This window comes from Myotis lucifugus, unplaced genomic scaffold (assembly GCF_000147115.1).
Source record: "Myotis lucifugus unplaced genomic scaffold, Myoluc2.0 scaffold_293, whole genome shotgun sequence".
NCBI lineage: Eukaryota > Metazoa > Chordata > Mammalia > Chiroptera > Vespertilionidae > Myotis > Myotis lucifugus.
This window is the reverse complement of record NW_005871341.1, coordinates 1,131,729-1,157,040: the sequence shown is the minus strand read 5'-3', so window position 1 is coordinate 1,157,040 and position 25,312 is coordinate 1,131,729. Positions and strand designations below refer to the sequence as shown.

The 25,312-nt window shown below is 40.6% G+C and overlaps 1 protein-coding gene across 8 annotated transcripts in view; it reads left to right on the top strand.

Moving 5' to 3' along the window:
• Positions 1-25,312, top strand: part of CFTR (cystic fibrosis transmembrane conductance regulator) — a 200,394-nt gene that overhangs the window by 21,199 nt on the left and 153,883 nt on the right. For 7 of the 8 annotated variants that reach the window (XM_023763608.1, XM_023763605.1, XM_023763604.1 and 4 more), the window contains 2 exons: positions 20,166-20,276; positions 23,003-23,111. In XM_023763608.1, coding sequence (XP_023619376.1) covers positions 20,166-20,276; positions 23,003-23,111 — 220 coding nt within the window. The remainder of the gene's footprint in view (positions 1-20,165; positions 20,277-23,002; positions 23,112-25,312) is intronic. The other variant, XM_023763610.1, reaches the window with a different exon arrangement.

Sequence of the window (25,312 nt, the reverse complement as noted above, 5' to 3'; positions counted from 1 at the left end):
CAGGCCGATGGGGAGGTTATGGCTCTACCCTGTCACACACAGAGCAGGGCCTGTGGGGGGGGGGGGGTTGGGACGCCTTCCCCTGTCACACACAGAGCAGGGCCGATCAGGGGGTTGGGGCGCCGCACCGTCACACACAGAGCCGCAGGGCGATCAGGGGATTAGGGAGCTCCCCCCTATCAGGCACAGAGCAGGGCTGATCAGGGGGTTGGGGCGCCTTCCCCTGTCACGATCAGAGCAGGGCAGATAGGGAGGTTGTGGCCCTGCCCCCTGTCACACACAGAGCCACAGGGCGATCAGGGGGTTTGGGCGCTGCCCCCTGTCACGCTGATCTGGTGCCAGGAGGCCTCTCGGCTCCACTGATCCCGGTGCTGGGAGGCATATTACCCTTTTACTATATAGGATAGAGGCCTGGGGGCCAGCTGGTTTGCCCTGAAGGGTGTCCTGGATCAGGGTGGGGGTCACCACTGGGGTGCCTGGCAAGCCTGGATGAGGGGATGATGGCTGTTTGCAGCTGGTCACACACCCTTCAGGGTGGGGGTCCCCACTGGGGTGCCTGGCCAGTCTGGGTGAGGGGCTGAGGGCTGCTTTCAGGCTGGTGGTTGTTGACTGAAGCTCCCAACTGCTCCTTTTTTTTCTCTTTTTTAAAATTTTATTCCGGGCCAGCTTTAGCTCTGGCTCTAGCTCTGAGGCTTCTGCTGCTGAGCGTTCTATAATTGAAACAATGTATAACTCCAGCTCTGAGATCCCGGCCGGCTGAAAGCTGGTTTCTGGGGTTTTGTTTAGCTTCTATATTTGTTAGAATGTTTCATACTGCCAGCTCAGAGGCTGGCAAGTCAGGCGGGGAACGTTGGAGTCTGCACTCACAGGAGCAAGCAATCCTCATGTTTGCTTCCAGCTGCCTGGCTGCCGGCCGCCATCTTGGCTGACAGTTAATTTGTATAAGGATATGCTGATTAGCCAGTGGGAAGGGTAGCAGTTGTATGCTAATTACCATGTTTCTCTTTTATTAGTGTAGATATTTTTTAAAAAGTAAAGATTAAGTGAAGGGGATTTAAAGTAAGTTTCTTGCATTATTATCTTATTTCCTTGGTAAACCTTGAGCCACTAGCAATCTCCATTCCCTGCCTGTGTCATGCTCCTTTTTTTTCTGGGATTCACAGTGGAGATGAGTGAGGGTTAAGGTACTGCTCTCCTCCCTGGTACTTTTTAGGGGTTTTACTGTTAGTGTCTCTCAGTAATATCAAGGCTCCAATAAAAGGGGAAAAAAAGCATTAACGTTGTTCCACAACTTCAGGAACAGGATCAGAAACTTAAATCTCGAGTCATACAATGTGTCTACGTACATGCACTTCCCCTCACCAAAGGGGGAAGAAATAAAGATGTAAATTTAACTTTTAATGCTATAATTTGTGATTTGTTTTTCTAGAGAGTGAAATAATAACAGCAGAAGATAAAAATGATTAAAATTTAACCAATAACCAAATTCCATATAGAGGTAGAAGGTGGGAAATTGGCTGTGCTGGGAGGTCTGAGCAGAGCCTCTGACTTCCCTGAGAAGTAACCCTGAGTAACACGATGCGGAGCAGTATAACAGAGCAGGGAGCACACACAAACCAGTGAAGAGAAGGCTGAGTTCTGGATTTGACTGTTAATCTGGTTAGGTGATGCCAAGAGGAAGCCTACAAACCGACTTGATCATGACCGAGTTTACAAAATCATTTGCTTTGTCTTTCTGAGGCAGCGTGTGCCACTGTCACCCTGGAGCTATTTGATCATCTTCATCGGAAAACATCTCCAAGGCCACCTCCAGCCCCCATTATCATTCCATCATACAGCAAAATAAACACATACATAAACATCTTCAAGTAACCAATGCTGGGAGAAAGTATACCTCATACTTTTTTAACTTGGGGAAAAGTTGCCTCAAGGCCGTTACTGGAAAGCAGTGTCAGAGAGGATTTAATAAGTAGTGAGACTTTTTGCACACGCAGTGAGGCAAGTATAAGTCATTTGGATGTTGAAGGTCATGAGAGTCTAGCATGTGCTTTGCCTATGGTGGCTCATACCAAACAGGTCCCTGACTCCACAGCCCAGAGCTTCTCAGAAGATTTCTGTCCCCATAAGAGCAGTGTCATCTTCACACTGCCAGAAACTCTCTCCACTGGAAAAAAAAAAGATCAGGTAGCTTTGATTCCACATGTGGAATTAATTCCAGAATGAAAACCATGGCTCAGAAAGGATGTGGTTATTTTATTGCCAAAGAATAGAGAAGCCCATAAGAGAGTGTTTACTTTGGGTCCTAGGGGTGGTGGTAGAATAAAACAGGTGTACAAAGAGCTTCAATAAGGGATTCCAAGTTCTGGAAAAAGGAAGGGAATACCAAATAAGTTGGATAATTATAAAACAAATACCAGCAAAGTTAAATCAATATATTATGTGGGAGATATCCTTGTGTCACTCTTGTGAAGTATGTTTTGTTCCTGCCTTAGAGAGAAGAGGCCCAACTTGTTTTCCTTCTCTCCCTCTCAGCTACCACTGGCCATGCTTCAAACTGCTCTGTTCTCTAGTGTGCGATTGTCTGCAGTAACAGTAATAGTGATGAGGGCTGACAATCACACAAGTTTCTCTCTGTGAGCTTTTACAAATGCCAGCCAGTAACCCAGTGGCGTATCTACTGTAAAATCTTAAGGCCAGTCCATTTCCCCTCTTCCTTATTTTCTTGGTTTCAAATATATTTCCTATTGCCAATGGAAATAAAAATCAGAAATCTGAGAGCGGCGGTATCGCTTGTCTTTCTGGTTTGTAGAGAGCTCCTAAAAATTAACTCATACGGGATTCAACAATTTTTTAGGGAAGTTAATTCTATTTTTCTAGTCATTTGTTTCAGCTACAATTATTTTTGTTCCTTTTATTACTGGCGTCATGCCTAGATAGAATAAAAGTCAAACTGAAACCATGGAACAACACTGAGGCTCCTTTTCTATAGTACATGGACATGGGTTATCTATCACCATGCTTTGTTTCTTCTCTGGTATCTGTCGATGGGTAGGATATTTTGTAGAATTGCTTGTTGTCTCTCGTTTGGTTGAGTTCCTGAAATCCAAGTCATATGAATGAATTAGGTATACATGTTAGAAGTGGCCTTTCCATGCCAGTGCCAGTTTCTTTACAATGCTATCACCATTACCACTTTTTCTGTATTCATAGTGGTTCCAGAAATTGTTTTGCTTCTGGGAACAGGAAGTAAACAATTTACACAACTCCCTGTTGCATGTCATCAGTCCATGGGCTATTCAATCTTAATCACTTCCAGTAGCCACCCAGGCACCGACATATCTGAAAGGGCTTAGAGCAGTGGTTCTCAACCTTGGCTGCACATTAGAATCACCTGGGAATCTTTTTAAAATCCTGATTTCTGGGCCTCATCCTCCGGAAATTCTGTTTCTTTGTTATGGGGTGGGGCCACAACATTAGTAACAAAGAAACAGAATTTCTGGAGGATGAGGCCCAGAAATCAGGATTTTAAAAAGATTCTCAGGTGATTCTAATGTGCAGCCAAGGTTGAGAATCACTGGCTTAGAGTGTCAAAGTCAGCATAATAAGAATTAACATTTTATCTGTTCTAAGAGTAAAAAATCAACATTTGGGAAAATTTTTCAAACTGATGTTAACAGTTGTTTTCTGTATGTTGGCTGGCTTCCTTCCCTCCTCCCTCCCTCCCTCCCTCCCTTCCTCCCTCCCTCCCTCCCTCCCTTCCTCCCTCCATCTCTCCTTTCCTTACTTCTATCCTTCCTTTCTTCCTTTTTTGAGAGGTAACAAATATTTATTTGGTGTCAAAGAATTGAAATTTGGGAATACAGATTCAGGCAGAAACCCAAATAGTGTCCTAATTACAAGATGGAAGCAAGGGGGTTTTTATGGGAAAAGGAAAGGAATAATTACATGAAAAGAAGAAAGAATTCATATTAGTGCTAACAAGCTGAGCTACTCTTGGGTCTGTATGATGGGTTACTAATTCTCTCTTCTGATAGAGTCCATGATTAGTCCTTTGGTTAGGATGTCTGCTTTCCTGCTGAATTTATAAACAAGTAGTGACCCAGTGCATGGATTCATGCACATTGAAAGGAAATTAATTAGAAGGTGGCTGGTGGGGCAGGACTGGGTGAGACAGCCTGGGCATGCCCTGGAGCCAACCTCCCGAGGTCCCTCCCCGGCATCTGCAGAGTGAGCGGGGTTCCTCCGGCAGGTGGGGTTCCTCAGCCTGGCCTGCGGGGATCGGGCAGAAACTGGCTCTCCAACATCCCCTGAGGGGTCCTGGAGTGCGAGAGGGCACTCTGCAAAGTTGCTGTCGTACAGGGTGTGGAACGCAAACACAAGTGTGCAGTAAACCAGATTCGGGGCCAACAGTGCCCCAGCAACATAACCCATGGCTAAAGGTGGAATCATGGAGCCCCGCAAGGAATCAGACTCCCTCCTCTCTGGTTTTGGGGTGCATCACCTGAGAACTGCTGCCAAGTCACTGCAGCTAGCAGCTCCTGCATTGAGCGTCTGCCCCATGGTGGTCAGTGTGCATCATAGTGACCAGTCTGATGGGCGGAGGGACACTTAGCATATTAGCCTTTTATATATATAGATTATATATATATATATATATATATAGAGAGAGAGAGAGAGAGAGAGAGAGAGAGATTATTTGTAAAATAATGTTTTTCAGCCCAGTCCAAAGTCTTGCCCAGTCAAAAGACTCAAGAAACAAGACATATGAGATGTTTATGTCACTTGTCATAACTATGACTATGTTATTTCATGAAACATTGTCACAGCTCATTTTAACTCACAATTCCCACCTTCACATCTCCCATGTCTATACTTCCTCTGTTGGGTTTCATGTAATTTGAGTAGTGTCAGCTCTGGAATTGGCTAACTAGCTACCTCTTTCCTGCATAAACTCCAGTTTCTTTTTCTCTAAAATGGGCAACAGTGTTCAAAAATAATAATGATGTAAAAGTTCTCTGACAAATTAAAGCACTATAGAAACATGGTAGGTTATTCTAGATATCCATACCTTTGCTGTCATTGAAAATGTAAGTAAAACTAGGAAAACTTTTTAATGTATGATAACTATGTATTTATTGCCATTTTATTATTCATATATTTGATCTTCATTCTACTTAAAGAAGAACATTTAACATTTCTTGTAACATTGGGTTAATGATGATGAACTCCTTTACCTTTTATTTGTCTGGTAAATTCTTTATCTCTCCTTAGATTCTAAATGAAAGCTTTGCCAGGTAGAGTAATCTTGGTTGTAGGTCCTTGCATTTAATTACTTTATTTCATGCAATCCCTTCTGGCCTGCGAAGTTTCTGTTGAGAAATCAGCTGACAGTCTTACGGGATCTCCTTATAGGTGTAAGTAATTGCTTTTCTCTTTGTCTTTAACCTTTGGCATTTTAATTATGATGGGTGTTGGTGTGGGTCTCTTTGGGTTCATCATGTTTGAGACTCTGTGCTTCCTGGACTTGTATGTTTATTTCCCTCACAAGGTTCGGGAGTTTTCAGTCATTATTTTTTCAAATAGGTTTTCAATGTTTTGTTCTCTCTCTTTTCTTCTTCCCACATCCCCGTGATGTGAATGTTGGTATGCTTGAAGTTGTCCCAAAGGCTCCTTATACTAGCCTCACTTTTTTAGATTATTTTTTCTTTTTGCTATTCTGTTTGGATGCTTTCTGCTTCTTTATCTTTCATATTGCTGGTTTGACCCTCTGCTTCATGTACTTTATTGTTGATTTCCTGTAATGTACTCTTCATTTCAGTGACTGTATTCTTTCTTTCTGACTGTTTTTTTTAATGTTTTCTGTCTCCATTTTAATGTTTCCTATCACTTTGTTGAAGTTCTCCCTAAGTTCATCTACTCTTCCCCTAAGTTCACTAAGCATCCTTATAACCATTGTTTTGAACTTTGCATCTGGTGGATTGCTTGTCTCCATTTTATTTAGTTCTTTATCTGGAGTTTTGTTCTTTCATCTGAGACATGTTTCTTTGCCTCCTCATATTGGCTGCCTTCCTGGGCATGTTTCTATATATTATGTAAAGTTGCTATGTCTCCTAGTCTTGGTAGAGTAGCCTTATGCAGTAAGTGTCCTGTAGGGCCCAGTGGTACAAGTGTCCAGAGTCACCCGAGCTGGGTGTTCCAGGTGCATCTCCTGGTGAATTGTGTGGACCCTCCGATTGTGGTTGAGCCTTGATTGCTATTGGCACCTCAATGGGAGAGATTTACCCTCAGGCCGATCAACTGCATGGACTGGCAACCACAGCAGAGAATCTGCAGTGCAGGGGCCAACCCCATGGAGCAAGACTTGCTTCAGTGGAGCTTTGGTGCCTGCTGAGTCTGCCTCTTGAGTGTGTCAATTGTGGAGGTAGTTGGATAGTGCTTCAGCGTGGTCTGAAAGCTGTCCACAGGGTGTGCTGGCTTGGGGGCCTCCCAGGAGGTGCAGGCCAAGGTCAACTACTTCCCGATCCCTGCCCAGGGCTACTTGACATGAGTTACGAAGCAGTATGCTGATGACTGATGCTTGTGCTGGGCTGGGAGGAGCCCAGGAGAAGTCAAGCTGCAAACTAATGCTGGCTGCCACTATGCTGGGCCTAGGGCCACTTAGCAAGAGATATGGAGCATGCTGAGGCCAGCTGCTGCTTGCTTGGGATTTGTGAACCTTTGAGAGATTTTAGGAAAGTGAGCAGCATGAGCCAAGACAGGTCATTTGTATGGAAGAGCCACTGGAAATGGCTTGGGTAGACCCAAAAGTTGGTGGGGCAGGGTCACAGGGAATCAACAGGACAGGGCACACAGTGTGAGCCAGGTTGATGGATACTCAGATATGGTGCCTACCTGCCAGCTCTGTGGAGGGCGGGCTCAGCAAAGGAACAATGGCCTCTATCAGCACTTCCACCTGAGAGAAACTTGCCCCTCTAGCCTGACAATTTAATTCTTTCAAGCTGCTGCCCCTGCACTGGAGCCCAGAATGAGTAAGTCTGTGTGCTGGCCCTTTAAAAGGAATGCCTGAGAACCAGGAGCCGTCTGGCTCACTCAGCCACAATACCTGCTGGTGTTTGCAGCCAGAAGTTATGGGGACTTCTCGTCTCAGCACTAGAACCCTGGGCTGGGGGGTCTGGTGTGGGACTGGGCACCTCTTGCTTCTCACAGAAGATGTCTGCAGGTGAGATATATCTCCTGATTTTTAAATGTCCCACATGTGTGCGGAACCAGCTGTTCTGTGTCTAAGCCCCTCCCACAAGTGCTGATGTGGTTTCTTCTTTATATCCTGTTGTAATACTTCTGTTCAGCTAGATTTCAGGTGGTTCTGAATGATGGTGGTTCTGTAGTTTAGTGGTAATACTGATGTGGATGTGGGAGAATGCAATTACTACATTTCCCTACGCTACATCTTGACCACAAGCCTTTTTATTGTTTTTGCTGAGGTATAACTCACATACCAAAAAATTCACCCATTTAAAGTATACAATTAAATGGTTTTTAATATATTCATAGAGATGTGTTAACTGTCTCTGCAATCAATTTTAGAACACTTGATCACCCCCCCAAAAAAACTCCATGCTTATACCCAATCATTCCCCATTCCCTCTCCTTCCCCTGTCCTGGGCAAATACTAATCTACTTTCTGTCTCTATAGATTAGCCTATTCTGAATATTTCACATAAATGGAACAGTGTGGTCTTTTGTGACTGGCTTCTTTCATGTTTTCAAGATTCATCCGTGTTATGGGATGAACTTGTACATCATTCCTTCTTATCACTGAACTAGAGGCCTGGTGCATGAAATTCGTGCACACTGTGTGGTCCCTAGGCCTGGCTGGCGATCAGGGCCAATCAGGTTCCCTACATTCCTGCCTCCCCCCCTCCTTCCCTTGCCGCCCACATCCAGTGCCACCCATCCCCAGTTCCCTGTCCCAGCCTGGGGCCTGGCGGGGGGGGGAGGGACTGGGAGGTTGGCCAGCAGGCCCCAATCGAGCTATTGGGGCCTGCTGGCCGGGGGGAGAGGGGTAGGGACCCAGGGGGTTGGCTGCTGGCACCAAAGAGGGAGCTGGCCCTCGGCCCTCCTAGGAAAGGGGCCACCTCTGCCGCCACCCACCCCTGGTTCCCTGTCTCAGCCCGGAGGCACAACCCCAATCAGGTGATCAGCGCCTGCGGGCTGGGGGCAGCTCCTGTGTTGAGCGTCTGCCCCCTGGTAGTCAGTGTGCATCATAGCGACCAGTTGTTCCATCGTAACGGTTGTGTAGGCTTTTATATATATAGACTAGAGGCCCGGTGCACAGAAATTTGTGCACTCGGGGGGGGGGGTGTCCCTCAGTCCGGCCTGCACCCATTCACAGTCCAGGACCCCTTGGGGGATGTCCACCTGTCGACTTAGGCCCACTCCCCAGGGGATCAGGCCTAAGCTTGCAGTCAGACATCCTTCTGGCAGCCAGGGAGTCCTCGGGGGATGTCCAACTAAAGACTTAGGCCCCCAAGGGATCAGGTCTAAACTGTTAGTTGGACATTCTTAGTGCTGCAACGGAGGTGGGAGAGGCTCCTGCCACCACCACTGCGCTGGCCAGCCATGAGCCAGCTTCTGGCTGAGTGGCACTCCCCATATGGAAGTACACTGACCACCAGGGGGCAGCTCTTGCATTGAGCGTCTGCCCCCTGGTGTCCAGTGTGCATCATAGCAACTGGTCATTCTGCCATTCAGTCAATGTGCATATTAGCCTTTATTATTATATAGGATGTCCCTATTTCCCCCCTTTTGCCCCTCTACCCAGCTCTTGCCCCCCACTTCTCTCTGGCCATCACCATACTGTTGTCTGTGTCCATGGGTTTTGCATATATTTTCTTTGGGGCCCGGCTGCCTCGCCGCCCCGGGTCTTAAGAGCATTTTTTTTTTTTTTTTTTTTTACAAATGAACACAGTGAGGAGTCATGCACTTTTTTTTTTTTTAACTTTTTAACATGAGGCACAAAAAAGATTCTCTTCACATGTGCTGTTTTACAGCTACAGGCTGAAGGGAGAATGGCTTCCAGGGAGCAGCCTCGAGGCACTCACGGCCCCCACCACCTGGGATGGAGGAAGGGGAGGCTGCAAAACGGCCTCATCCGAGCTCAGACGGACGCCTGCTCCGGGGGCTGCCCTGGACGTTCCCTGTGCCTACGGCTCGAAAGTGGGCTGAGCCCTCGAGGGAACCGTCTGCTCCAAGCCTTCTGTCTTTTCAGGGCTAAAGTCTCACTCTTCCTATCCACCAAGTGTAGCAGCCGCTTAAAATCTAAGGGGTGACCCCAGAACCAAACCTCGTCTGTGCCATGAACGTGAGGCCTGGCTGCCCAGGGGGTGGGCATGACTTTAACAGCCAAGAGGAGGGGAAGGGAATAAACTGTGCAACTACAACATCTGAAGTAATATTTACATTTGAAAACCTGGGCCGGGAAGCTTGGAACGGCGTCGCGGCTGGGCAACCTGCCCTTTTCCTTCACTTGCCTGAAGCCGCACCTCCTCTATCTTGCGCTCTTCTCCCGCCGCTCGCATCCTGAGGCGAACACCTGGCCTCACCACCAGTCTCTCCGGACGTAGCGCCGCCCTGCTCTGGGCCATGCCCCCTCTCCATAGGCAAACATGGCGCCGCCTTGTGCTTAGCCATGCCTCCTGCCTTTCGGTACAGAAAATGGCGCCTCCCACCTTGGGTTTAAGCCTCTAGGTGAAGAGCTGCCTCCCGCTTCCCAACTTGGGGCCGGATCGGGTCCCCGGGTGGCGACGCAGCCCGGCCTCTGGGTCATCTCTGATCACTGGATCCCTGATAGGAGAAGCCGGGCGGGGCAGGGGAAGAGGCAGCTGCTGGCGTCTGCCTCTTCCCTGCCCGCCCGACTTCTTCATCACTGGCCGGGGAGTGGGCAAAGGCAGTCTGGTTCTCCGATCATGGGCCTGAGGGCCGGGCAAATGCGGGCCCCCAGGGCCACCTTTGCCCTGCCACCTGGCTCTTGGCTGCTGCCTGGGATTCCAATCACCGTCAGCGGCAGGCGGCTTCTTCCGTCCTTCCCTTTTCACCTCCCAGCATTGCGCCTACATATGCAAATTAACTGCCATCGTTGTTGGCGGTTAACCGCCATCTTTGTTGGCAGTTAATTTGCATATTGCTCTGATTAGCCAATGGGAAGCTTAGCGAAGGTACAGTCAATTACCATGTTTGTCTATTATTAGTGTAGATAATATTCTGTTTGTAGGAATATATATGTATTCATTCAGTAGTTGTAGATACTTGAGTTGTTTCTACTTTTTTTACTATTATAAAAATGCTGCTATGAATATTTATATACAAGTTTTTGTGTGGGCATACATTTTCATTTTGGGCATATGCCGAGGAGTAGAATTGCAGGGTCTTATGGTAACTTTATGTTTAAATTTTGAGAAACTTTCAGACTGTTTTCCAAAGTGGCTGTACATTTTACATTTCCACCAGCAAGGATGAGGGTTCCAATTTTTCCATACATTATTGTCTATCCTTTTTTATTATAGCCACCCTAGTAGGTGTGAAGTGGTATTTAATTATGGTTTTGATTTGCATTTTCTTGATGGCTAATGGTGTTTTAGCATCCTTCCATGTTCTTATTAGGTGTTTGTTTATCTTCTTTGGAGAAATGTATATTCAGACTCTTAACCTATTTTTAAATTGGGTTGTCTTTTTGTTATTGAATTATGAGTCTCTTATACAGGGTGCACACTTTGAATAATTATTAATTCCAATGGGTTAAACCTGAAAAGAACGAAACATTGGAATTAATAATTATTCAAAGTATGTATATATTTTTGTGGATATCCTATATATTCTAGATACAAGTTATCAGATGTATTCTTTTCAAATATGTCTCCCATTCTTTTAGTTATTTTTCCACTTTCTTCATGTCCTTTGAAGCTTAAAAGTTTTAAATTTTTATAATGCTCAATTTATCTGGTCCCTTACCCCCTATTGCTGCTTGTGCTTTTGCTGTTATATCTAAGTGTACACTAGTTTTTAAAAAATTAGTCCTAATATGAAAAATATAATACAAGTATAGGCTTTGGCATCACAGTCTGGTTTTAATTCCAGCTCTGCCCTGGACAAATTATTAAACTCCCTCAGCCTTAGTTACTCACCTGTTAGGTAGAGATAATAATAGGAATTACTTCTTGAATTATTGTGGAGATTAGATGAAATAATGTATGTGAAATACTTAAGAATTTTGCAGGGCTGTGGTAATTAATACTCTAGTATTAGCTATTATTGTTGTTATAATCCCAATAATAGTAAACTCTAGTGCTCTGAAAGTAAAACTGAAACCAAGTAGTTTATGGGAAGATGTTTGCAGTGATATACAGTTGTAATGTTTTATAGACAACATTGAATTTGGCCTCCATGAAAACCAGGTACAGTAGTCATGATAGTTATTACCAGTAAGAGCTGCAGCTGAGAGATCTTTTTTTTCATTTTAAAGTAAATTTTGTAATTATTGATAATATTACAGATATCACCCATTTTCCTCCCCCCCCCTCTTCCTCCCCATTCTCCCAGCCCTTACCCACCCCCACCCCTGCCCCAGGTCTTTACTAATCTATTGCCCGTGTCAATGGACTATGCATATAAGTATATAGATTATTTGGTTTATCTCTTCTCGTCCCCCCAACCCCCTATTCAGGTCTTCTGTCCAGTTTTTAATTGGATTGTTTGTCTTTTGTTGAGTTGTATGAGTACTTTATATATAATTTTGGATATTAACCTCTTATCAGATATAACATTGGCAAATATGTTCTTCCATTCAGTGGGTTCCCTTTTCAATTTGATGGTGGTTTTGCTGTGCAGAAGCTTTTTATTTTGATGTAGTCCCATTTGTTTATTTTCTTCTTAGTTTCCTTTGCCCTAGAAGATGTATCTGTAAACATATTGCTACGTGAGATGTCCGAGATTTTACTGCCTGTGTTTTCTTCTAAGATTTTTATGGTTTCATGCCTTACAGTTTAGTCTTTTATCCACTTTGAATTTATTCTTGTGTATGGTGTAAGTTGGTGGTCTAATTTCATCTTTTTGCATGTGTCTGTCCAGTTTTCCCAGCACTATTTATTGAAGAGACTGTCTTCACTCCATTGTATGTTCTTGCCTCCTTTGTCAAATATAATTGACTGTAATGGTGTGGGTCAATTTTTGGGGTCTCTGTTCTGATCCATTGGTCTATATGCCTGTTCTTGTGCCAATACCAGGCTGTTTTGGTTATAATAGCTTTGTAGTATAGTTTGATATCTGGTATAGTGATCCTTCCTACTTCATTCTTCTTCTCAAGATTGCTGCAACTATTCGGGGTCTTTTATGGTTCTATATAAGTTTTTTGAATATTTGTTATAGCTCTGTGAAGTATGCCATTGGTATTTTATTTGGGATTGCATTGAATCTGTAGATTGCTTTGGGTAGTATAGACATTTTAATTATATTAATTCTTTCAATCCATGAACATGGTATATGCTTCTATTTGTTTGTGTCTTCCTTAATTCCTTTTTTACAATGTACTATAGTTTTTACAGGTCTTTTACCTCCTTGGTTAAGTTTATTCCTAGGTATCTTATTTTTGTTGTTGTTGCAATGATAAATGTTGTTAGTTTCTCTGAGAGATCTTAAGAAGAGTGTTTTCAAGGTCACATGGCTGGGAAATGAAAGAGATAGGATTAAAAACTCAGGTTGTCTTTTTTTCTTAAAATCGCTAGTTTTCCCACACTGGCCCGTGTTGTTCAGATTTAGAGTGTAGGCCCATGCACTGAAAAGTTGTGGTTTCGATTCCCAGTCAAGGGCACCTACCTGGGTTGCAGATTTGATCCCTGGCGCTGGTTGGGGCATGTGTGGGAGGCAACCAATCGATGTGTCTCTTCTCTCTCTGTTTCTCTGTCTCTCTCCCTCCCTCCCTCCTTTTCACCCTCTCTAAAAATCAATGGAAAAAATATCCTCGGGTGAGGATTCACAACAACAAAAATCACTAGTTTTTTCAGTAACTGATTTGTAGTAGGACTCAAGTAACTGGGACTTTGTGGTCTTTAAGATGAAGTATTACCTCAGGCAATCATAGTGAGAAAGAAAAAAAGGGATATTATGGGAAATTATTATTGATACTGAGCATTACATGAGAAAAATGGAATTAGGACATATTTGAACACAAGGTTTAGGTTCATGGATAGCTTTAGCAGGTAATGAATTATAATTATATGTACCTTGTTCTTTAAATAAGAACTTCCCCCTTGTTTCCAAAGTTATACATGCTCATTGTTAAAATATTAGAAAATATAGATAAGCATAAAAAAATATCTTTCCGGACATTTGCTAATGTGTTTACATTTTTAATACATTTATAATAGAAGCATTTCATCAAGTGGGCAGATAGATTTTCTATTTAATGTTTGGATTCATTAAGCATGAAGTTAAATTGATTTACATTAAGATGCCTGTATGGTTTTAAATGCTGGGTCTCCAGGAGATTTTTCAGAATTGTTTTGTGGTCTTTTGCTGAGGAGCAAATAATTATTTCCAGGTCTTCTGCAATTTATTGACTACATTTACTTTACTGTTTACTTCATCCAGAGAGAAAAAATGAGCTATGATTCTCTTGGTACATTAGAGTCTCATAAGTAATTAACTCAAACAAACAAACAAAGAAAAAAAGGCTGATCCTTAGCAAGCATGTATTTCCTAAAGGTGATCGAGCACACTGAAGTGGTTATTGCTTATAAACTCACCATTTTATGGATAAGCGGCAAACACTGTGTAAATACGTTGTGGAAACAGAGAACAGGAACTCACCAGCCTGACCCTGACTCCAATGATGTGACTTGCAGGTGCATTCTTGAAGCCTACAAGGTTTTATTTTCACTAAAATTCATTGAGAAAAACACATCTGACTGTAAGGTAACATCGAATCTAAGTTGATAAAACAACTGTGACATTTGAAGTGTTATTTGTGAGGTTTTTAAAAATCTTTATAGAAATGAGATGACTTCTGGTCAAGCTAATTTTCCCCATCATAGCCACTTATCTACGTAACTAAAGCAAAGTGGGAGAGCTATGCTGCAGGGGTTAGATTTATTACCAGATTTTGTTCTAATGCTTCTCCTTCTTTCCTCTGCCTGAACTTCAACATTTGCTTTAGTTAAGATTATCCAGATTTTTTTTTTTTGGCTACTTAAATGGTAAATATCTCAGGTGATGAGAAAACCTCTGGTGTTTTAAATTTGTCTACACAAATTAGTGTAGGGTAATTTCTGCTTAGTTCCTCAAGTATTTATTATTTCATGCAAAAAGGAAAAAGACTGTTATCTTTGAGTGTATGAATTTGTTGGTATTTGTAAGTGTCATGCAATCAGTGGTTTGAATTTGCTATTTTATTTTATTTTTTGGCTAGTTAAATAACAAGGAATGTTAAATACTGTAGAAACCTGATTGTTTTATACAAACAAAATTATTTTGAACTAAACTTATCTGATACCTGACCTTCATCTTAAATTCTACAGATGAAAATGTCAGATGCCTCTGTTGGATTAATGAAAACTAAATGTCAAATGGAAAAATGATTATAAGCTTTACTTATATAGTTTTAAGGGGATAGATTCTGTGAAAATGAAGGCTTTAATAATGGCTAGAAGTGGAAATTTATTTTTATTATAAGGAATTACAAATCATTCTATACAAAAATTGGAAGTTTTGTCCTAAGAAATGAAACTAATTAAATATAGTTGCATCTCTCTCTCTCTGTGTGTGTGTGTGTGTGTGTGTGTGTGTCTTTTAAAAATGAAATGATAACATTTTTCTTCAACAAAACCTGAAGCATTTTCAGTTAACAGAATAGTGTACCTGGGGCACTAGACTTTTTTTAAAAGTCAGTTTGAAACTGATAAATTGTAAAACACTGTATATCTTAGGGATCTCTGACTACTACCTCATAATTAATGATTAGCTAGTTTCTGTTAGAAATAGCAGAACTTTAGAAACTGACAGTTTCTAAGTAGATGAGTACATAAGTTCATTATCAATATATAATGACTGCTTATGAATGAAGGAGGATGACAAAATCAATTTGAAGTGAGAGGAAGAGATGGTGGAACAAATTTGAGGAGGAGGAGGAGGAATAAGATTTATTGCTTTTGGTTATTTCAGGTGTACTTGCTTTGCTTCATGAAACACCTGGACGTAAAACAATTTTTTTGAAATTTATTTTTATTTTTAAATTGACTTTTAGAGAGAGGAGATAGGGAGAGAAAGAGAGAGATAGAAACATCAATTTGCTGTTCAGTTTATTTATGCATTTATTGGTTGTTTCACGTATGTGTCCTGACTGGGGATCCAACCCACAACCTTAGCATATCAGGATGATATTCTAACCAACTGAGCTATCCAACCAAGGCATGCATTCATTTCTAATGGAAGAAATACTGAGGTAGAAATCCTGACTGGACATTCCTAAATTCTATCCAAGTATGTGTAACCTACTCAGGATTATTCAAGAGAAGTGGTAGCTGGAGTTTTACAGTAGCTAATATTTTATAAAATACCTAATTGTAGATATCTGGGAATTTTTGTTTTTGTTTTTATATTTCTACGACTGGCTTGAGGTAGGCATAGGAAACTTCTTTTTTTATTTTATTTTATTTTTTTAAAAAAGAAGGAACTCTTACCATTTGCAACAGCATGGATGGAACTGGAGAGCATTATGCTAAGTGAAACAAGCCAGTCAATGAAGGAAAAATACCACATGATCTCACTCATTCATGGATAATAAAGACCATTACAAACTTTTGAACAATAATAGATACAGAGGCAGAGCTGCCTCAAACTGATTGTCAAACTGCAGTGGGAAGGCCAGGGAGGGTTGGGGGACAGGAGGGAGGGGAGTAAGAGATCAACCGAAGGACTTGTATGCATCCATATAAGCATAACTAATGGACATAAGACACTGGGGGGTAAGGGAGGACAGGGGTTTGTCAAGGGCGGGGGGGGAAAAAGGTCACTTATGTAATACCCTTTGTAATACTTTTAGCGAAAAAAAATAAAATAAAATAAAATAAAATAAAAAAATTAAATCTTTATTGTTCAGATTATTACATTTGTTCCTCTTTTTCCCCCCCCATAACTCCCCTCCTTCCAGCTCCCACCCCACCCTCCGCCCTCACTCCCCACCCACTGTCCTCATCCATAGGTGCACGATCTTTGTCCAGTCTCTTCCCGCATCTCCCACACCCCTTTTCCCCCCCAAGAATAGTCAGTCCATTCCCTTTCTATGTCCCTGATTCTATTATAATCACCAGTTCATTCTGTACATCAGGTTATTTATTCACTTGATTCTTAGATTCACTTGTTGATAGATGCATATTTGTTGTTCATAATTTGTATCTTTACCTTTTTCTTCTTCTTCCTCTTCTTAAAGGATACCTTTCAGCATTTCATATAATACTGGTTTGGTGGTGATGAACTCCTTTAGCTTTTCCTTATCTGTGAAGCTCTTTATCTGACCTTCAATTCTGAATGATAGCTTTGCTGGATAAAGTACTCTTGGTTGTAGGTTCTTGGTATTCATCACTTTGAATATTTCTTGCCACTCCCTTCTGGCCTGCAAAGTTTCTGTTGAGAAATCAGCTGACAGTCGTATGGGTATTCCCTTGTAGGTAACTGAGTTTCTTTCGCTTGCTGCTTTTAAGATTCTCTCTTTGTCTTTTGCTCTTGGCATTTTAATTATGATGTGTCTTGGTGTGGTCCTCTTTGGATTCCTTTTGTTTGGGGTTCTCTGCGCTTCCTGGACCTGTAAGTCTATTTCTTTCACCAGGTGGGGGAAGTTTTCTGTCATTATTTCTTCAAATAGGTTTTCAATATCTTGCTCTCTCTCATCTTCTGGTACCCCTATAATTCTGATGTTGGTACGTTTGAAGCTGTCCCAGAGGCTCCTTACACTATCTTCGTATTTTTGGGTTCTTTTTTCATTTTGCTTTTCCGGTTGGGTGTTTCTCGCTTCTTCGTATTTCAAATCTTTGACTTGATTCTTGCGCTCCTCTGATCTGCTGTTGGGAGTCTGTATAATATTCTTTATTTCAGTCAGTGTATGCTTACTTTCTAGATGGTCCTTTATCACACCATCGAGGGTCTCATTAGATTTCCTGTACATCTCATCAAGTTTATTGACAGACTCTAGAAGCCTCTTGAGAGACCTCAAAAGTGTGGTTCTGAACTCAATATCCTCCCTTAATAGTTTTGTCCTGTTTCTTTGTCTCCGCATTTTTTACGCTTTCTTGGTACACCCCCTGGTGGTCTTTGTGCACAGTCTTGTTGTAGTTAAGCCTTGATTGTTATAGTTAATACTAGAGGGATTTGACCTCCAGGCCAACTGGCTGTGATAATCAGCTGTGTCTGCAGTGGAAGAACTTGTGTCCTCTAGGGAGGTGCTAATCTAGCCTTTGCCTGAGGCTATCCGGCAAATGCCTCTGTGCAGGGCTTGGGCGGGGCGGGTCCCACAGGATCAACAGGGCGGAGGAGGGAGCAGTTATGGCTGCTCTCAGTCAGTCCCCAGGGGCTCTGCCTGTCTGTCCCAGCAACTGCTGCAAACCTCGGAGGGACCAAAGCCAGACAGTCCTGCTTCTCCCGTTTGAGTCTGGGTCCCGAGAGACTCGCCCGGATCTGGAGCTCAGAGTCTGAGGTTCCCTCCGGATTGAAACAGACAACCACACCCTCAGCCACCAGCCCGCGCTGCGCGCACTCCACACCTTAGTATTTTACTTCAGCACTGCGCCTCCTCTGATTCTCGGTTCCTCCTAGTTGTAGAACTTCCACTCAGCCAGCCTTCCTGTGGTTCTGGGTGATGTCCGTTCCGTCTTTTAGTTGTATTTTTGAAGTGGTTGTTCGAGGCAGCAAACTCCGGCATTAACCTGTGCCGCCATCTTGGTCAGAACCCGGAAACTTCTTGATATGACAGAAATTTTATTCAATTGTACTGGCTTAACTGCACAGAATAAATTCTTTTGCTAAGATAACCCTGGAAATTGCCAAAGTTATTTTATTTCTTGTAATTTCAGTTAACTGAAGTTTCCATTTCAGAATACAAATATAGGTTTACTATGGTGAACCTGTCCTGTCATGAAACATTAAATTATATTAATGATTATAAATGGCCAGGCTACGTAACAAGTAAAATCAAAATGTGCTAATGTTTGTAAAAGTTCCTTGGAAAGTACTATACACACACACACACACACACACACGCACATATATCACATATATTTTTTAGTAGTAAACACTTGCTTCACTTTTTCACTTTTTGGTTTAAGTTTACAAAGACTCATAATCAACATGATGGAGTTTATATCCTAAATTGCTGTCCCAAATTTTTCACAGCCTAACTGCCATCTATATTTCCAAGGTTACTTCCAGTGCTTATGTTTGATACTAGGATGGCACCAGGTGGGTGTGACATCACTGTCTAGATCAGGGGTGGGCAAACTTTTTGACTCGAGGGCCACAATGGGTTCTTAAACTGGACCGGAGTGCCGGAACAAAAGCATGGATGGAGTGTTTGTGTGAACTAATATAAATTCAAAGTAAACATCATTACATAAAAGGGTACGGTCTTTTTTTTTTTTTTAGTTTTATTCATTTCAAACGGGCCAGATCCGGCCCGCGGGCCGTAGTTTGCCCACGGCTGGTCTAGATCATGTCACTGCAGATATTGCATTGTCATGGCACTACTTTAATTGCAATATTCAAATGGTTCCCAATTATTTTTATTGTTCTCCAGGAATTATTAGCAATATATCAGACAGGGCAATAAAGACAAAAAACTAATTATCATCCTTTTTGCTAAAGCTCTTGTTAAGAATGCAAATATTGCAAGTTAGTGGAAAAAAGTAACATAATAAGCCATTGTCACTCATTGATATTTTAGCAAGAAATGGTTGTTGAAATTACTTAGACTTCACACTGGGCCCTAATTCAGTTACCTTTAAAGGAAGGACACGTTGTAGAGACATCAGGAATTTAGGCAGGGGCCAACTAAAGAAGCTGGAGACCAAGGAATTGTAAGCAAAGAACTGGACCTGTTTGATTTTGGGGGCTAACATGCATTTTGATACATTACCAAATTCTCAATGACACAAAGTTTTAGACATCTCTGAAGGAAAAAAAGATGCTAAGGGAAGAGCATGTTTGGGGATCACTACTTGGAAGTTCATTTCCTTTCTTCAGTAAATGAAATTTCATTCAAGAAAAGTCTCAATGCTCAAATTTCATTTAGGAATTTCTCTTTGTACATGATTTCTTTGTTTTATATTTCTCTTCCTCCCTCTCCCTCCTTTTCCTTCTTCTTTTTATATTTTCTTATCACTGTGAAGATTATTCTGCCTTATCCATGATAATTAGAGACAATGTACTTGAAAATAATGGGGTATCCTGCCTAATTATTTACCATACCAGCTTCACTAGTTTCAATAATCATAAATTGTTATTTATGATTCAGGGTAAGGAGACAAAATATAAGGAAGTTATGATCCCCACCCTCAAGTAATAATTCAGACATGATAATTAAACAATTTGATATAGACTACTCATTAACCCTCCAGCTATATATAGTCAATTCGTTAAATAGCTCATTGCTGAGTTTCATGTGCTATGGTAACACATGTGTAAGGTTTAAAGGGTGTTGATTGAGAGTCTACTTTCTTATCCACAGATCATTTTATATTTGAAGTGGTAGAGACTGGACTTTAGCAATTATAGCAAGCTATAAACTCCAAATATCTGGTTATTTGGGGGCTGTGTGTGTTTTAAGAATACTTCTAATACAAAATGTTTAGCAGGTTTTTTTTCCCTCTAGGAAGGATTCTACCATCATTCTTGATCCTTTTCTTACATAGCAACAGTCACATTATTTCATAGGTACTGGGTGTTTTATACAGATGTGTCCCATAAGATATGAAGCCCTGGTATTTATGTATATGTTGACTTACGTTATTCATATTTATAGTATGTGTCCACCCTTCTCCACATGCCAGAAGATTTGAACTGACATCAGATTCCAAGTCTGTATTAGAGACAAAATCAAGTAAATGTTTCTGTGTTTCTTTTTATTTTAGTTGGACTGGACCAATTTTGGGGAAAGGGTACAGACAGCGCCTGGAGTTGTCAGACATATACCAAATCTCTTCAGCTGATTCTGCTGACAATCTCTCTGAAATATTAGAAAGGTATGTTCATATACATTGCTTATTAGTTGGAGAGAGTAATTAATATTAATTACTTAGAGAACACATATTAGAGGGTTAAATGTGTAAAATAGCATATTTAAAACAGGAACATCTTATTTTCTTTCTGAAGCTTGGATCAATTAAGAATTAAACAGTGAAAGGATGGAAGAAAACATTCTCCTGAGAAATTACTTTTTTTTCTTCTGAAAAATACATATTCCACATATTAGAAATATGAGAAGTTATCTGTCTTTAAAGAACACTAGATGGATATTTTTAAAGACTGAAATAACATCTATATGAAGGAAAGTATGTATATTTGCTTCCAAAATCTTAAATTTTGAATATAAATGAAATCTTAAAGTAATGGCTATTGGATAGCAAAGAAACATAAAAATTTTGTGATTTTGAGTACGTACTGGCCATCAGCCATAGTGTCTCTCTCAGCCACTGTGGGAGGAAAGCATTATTATCTCCATCTTACAGAAGAGCAAACTGAGGCTCAGAGAGTTGATGTAATTTGCCAGTTAATGATTGACAGAGCCAGGATTGTAAAACCAATGTCTGCACTCCCAGCCTCCCCAGGAACAGTTTCTCCCGTTACAAGAAGTCCCTTTTCCTAAGAGTACTGATTAGAACCCTTTGGATGCCAGAGAAAGAAACCCAATGAACTAGCATAAGTAAATACAAAGAAGGACTTTATTGGCTTTGTAGTCTAACTGTCTGAAGGCCCAGGTGGAGAACTAACCTTAGGCACTGAGTGAAACAGGGACTGAAATACCAGCTGATGGTATATGCCTTCTGTTGGTTTTATGTTCTCAGAGGAGCTTCCTCCATGCAGTGAGTCCTCAGAACTCTTAGCTAATATCTTTATAAACCACAGGGAACAGAGCCCTTTCTCCTTGACCAAATGTGAAAAATTTCAGAGACTCTTGAGTCACATGCTCACTCCTTGGACCAACCACAACCCATGAATGAGCTAGATGGGGTCTTGTGCCAGCAGCACAGGGTCTGATACCAAATGAAAGGGAGAGGGAGTTGGCAATAAAATAAAATAAAAATCATAAAAATGAAAATTTGCTACTAACTACTGTACCAAAATAAAGTTGAGTAGGCTTGCAATTTGATTACTTTATTGTCATTAAAGTCATTTCATTTTTTTTTACATTTTTAAGGCAAAGTAAGATATTCAACCTTATTTTTCTTTATTTTAATCAAAGAATTAGGCCAGTAGGAGTAGGAAATTAACATTTTTAAGACAAAGGACTAATTCCTAAATCTGCTAACTTCTCTTGGGCTACAAATTATTCAAGTCCTACCTATTAAAAAAAGTTCCCAGGTCACTGCCCCCATTCTTTTTCTTCTTTTTCTTTCATAGCTAATATTTCTCTGCTCTGCTGGTATTTTCACTTCTTCACCTTTTATTTACAACTCAGCTCCCTAAAATATGATTTCCATGTCTACCATGTTCCTAAAACCACACTGATCGGGGTTACCAGAGGCCTCTTAATTGTCAAATATAATGACATTTTTCTACATGACTTTAGTGTTAAATATTTCTTCTCACCTTGAAACCATTTCTTTGGCTTTTCCATCTGACTCTTCCTTTGGAGGAAAGCTGTGTCTGCCTCCATATTTATCTTGTTGTGAGTCACTGAATGATATGGATAGGAGGCAAGCTCCATGTGTGTGGGGAAGAGGGTAGAGAAATAGAGAGATAAAATAAGGTAATTAGGCATTATAGATAGTAGGCTTCTGGGGAAAGCCGTTGTTCATGTACAGAGACTACCAAGCTTGCCTATAAATCTCAGTCGTGTGTTCGTTCTTTGGAGTAGCTTAGAACCACCTGTAATAGTAGTAGATTGATAGTTACATGAATAGCCGTTGATCAAATGCAAAGCTTTTATCTAGTTCATGCCTGTTGTTCATGAAACTTTTCATCTCTACAGTTTAAAAATGAAGATGAAGGTAATATTTAGAGATACCATATTTTACACTCTTGAGAAGGGAAAGAGGGGCTTTTACTAATAGAAAGTAGTGGCATAACTTAAAATAATTATAGTCAGCTGATGAACCTATAGCACTTAAAAGAAAACAAAAGCATTTATGTATCAATAATTTTCAGGCCATTTAACTTATATTCCTACTAGAAAATATAGAATTTGATTCTGTTGTGATCTTGTAAAGTCTTACTTTAGAATGACTTTAGGTAGTTGACAATTAAGTTTGATGATACTTGTGTCATGTCCCTACATTTAAAAAACAGAGACTGACAAGTTTTTCTAATGTTAAACCACAGAAAAATACATTTGACTTTCTTATCTTGTTTTTTATTTGATGGTTAAATTATATAAAATGTACTACAATTCTAAACAGGTAAAAATCAAGAGGTGAAGAAGAAAAAACCAAATACTTGTTTATCTTTTTCCTTGTTCCAATCATAGCAATGTCTATTCACAAGTCATACTTTATTGTCTACATTTTGTGTTGCTTTTAAGAAGCCCAGAACCTTTCTTTAACAAATAAAATTGATATAGGGTAGAGCATTGAATTCTGCCAAATATCTGACTGAGCGTTGGTGTTTGAAGGTCTCCAAAATTTTTATCTCTTTAATCACTTGGTTAATCTTCTTGGATGTCCTTGTGAGTAAAACTATATTAAGGAAACTAAAACAACTCAAATATTTGTACAATCACCTTATTGATCCCAATTTTATTCCTTTGCAGAGAATGGGACAGAGAGCTGGCATCAAAGAAAAATCCCAAACTCATTAATGCCCTCCGGCGATGCTTTTTCTGGAAATTTATGTTCTATGGAATCTTATTATATTTAGGGGTAAGGATGGCATTTCTACGCTTATTATGGATAAAATAATTATTAGGTCTAATTCATCCAGTGACATATATGACTGTTTGTAATTTTTTGTCATCATATCTTCATGCTGAATTGTTTCAACAAAAAATAACAAAATGTAAAAATTTGGCAGTGAAGTATTCTTGTTTTCTTAGTCTCCTACACCGTTATCAATGTGAAGAGAGCACTGTGCCTAAAAATGCCAGGCTTTGTGCTATCTGGGACGTTCCTGAGCTGCTGTCATATGTGACTTTGATCACTAGAGCCTCATTTTTTTATCCTCATCTGAGGATATATTCATTGGTTTTTTAGAGAGAGAGAGGAAGGGGGTGAGAGAGAGAGAGATCTATTATTTGCCTCCTGTGGGTGCCCCAACTGAGGAGAGAGAGAGAGAGAGAGAGAGAGAGAGACTTATTAGTTGCCTCCTGTGGGTGCCCCGACTGGGGATCAAACATGCAACCTGGGTATGTGGAAAACCACAACCTTTTGTGTGTGTGTGTGTGTGTGTGTGTGTGTGTGTGATGCTCCAACCAATGAGCCACCCGGCCAGGGCATCTGAACCTCATTTTGAATCCTCAGTTATAACCCATACAAGGCAATGGAAAATTGAAAACTTATTTAGTCTTGAAGGGAAAGTTATGCACAAATTTGCTTTGGGATGTGAACTACCATCTGGGTGCACTTGTGTTCATATTGGCGTTATGCTTTGCAGAATTAGCAGTCTCCCAAAGAGATGCCATACCAATTGCATTGTTTTAAGAATCTGTAGTGCCATCACACCAGATTGAAAAATACATTGAAAAACTTATCTTGACAGAGAAGGTTTTGTGCTACTCTACTCTAAATAATCTGTTGGAAAAGTTTTTCTGCCTTTTGAAATTTATCTATCTACCTACCTAACCACCTACCTATCTGTCTATCTACCTACCTAACGATCTATGTATTCCTATACAAACCATCAACAGTTTGGAGATGAAAATAATTTGTTCAGAAATGTGAATAAGATAACTGAAGAATTCATTATCTTTTAAGATATCTTTGAGGTAATTTTTCTCAACAAGAGCACTCATAGCTTTGGGAAACAATTTTATACATAGCGCCTGGTTCTATTGACTTAATTTTTAAAAATTATTTTGTTAAAACATTTATGTATTGATAATTTTCAGACTATTTAATTTATATCCCTACTAGAAAGTGGAGAATTTGATTGCTTCAATGACTATATTCTATATATTTGAATTAGTTTATAAAAGTATAATTCACTCTGGTCGTATCATATAAGAATATAACTTTCTCAATAAATCATTATTGGATTGAAATAAAAAAATACTTCAAACAAGTGTTACATTATAACTAAGATTGTGGTGAAATTAAACATTTTTTCTAGTCATGTTCTCTATCACATGCTACTCCTAGTAATTAACATAAGCATATATGAATAGAAACTGGGAGAGAGGCCTATTTATCAAGCTCCTTTTATGCTCTGGTTTGTGAAATAATTTATCCACCAGCCTAATGTTCCTTGTGAACAAAAGCACTTACCTAAGTATGAAAGAATAGATGATACACAAACATCTTTATTGACATTATTTTTTGGCCTTGTGTACACAGACCCCAGAATGAACATGCTATGGTTTAATATTTATTGCACCTAATCTGTTCCAGGTTCAGCATTAAGCCCTTTATGCAGATTATTTCACTTGATTCTCTTAATAAATCTAATATACAGAAAAGGAAATTGAGAATCAGGGAAATTACATGACTTTCTTAAAGTCATGCATACGGTAAATTTGAATGATAGCCCCAAAGCGTGTGATCCTTCTACTACCTCAGATTACACTTGCTGCATAACTATCTCTGTAATGGTTGTATTTAGGTTCTCAACAGAACGGTGACTCTAGTAACCGGTCTTGAGTCTGCTGAGTTTCTTTGCACCTTCTCAGGAGACACAGGTTATCAGAAGCTTTAAGGTTGAGGATTCTTCCTGGGCCACCTCAGGGGCAAATCTGAAGAGAGTTCACAGCAGAAAGCAGGAGAACCAACTAGAATCTTCTCACTTACTTACACTTAGGGAAAGCACTGTATGGAATCCACCCAAGAGCCAGCAGCGCCGAGGATCAAACTTACAAACAAAATTAAGGAGTAGTAGAATGGAGTGGGTGTGGAGGACTGACTTATTCTTA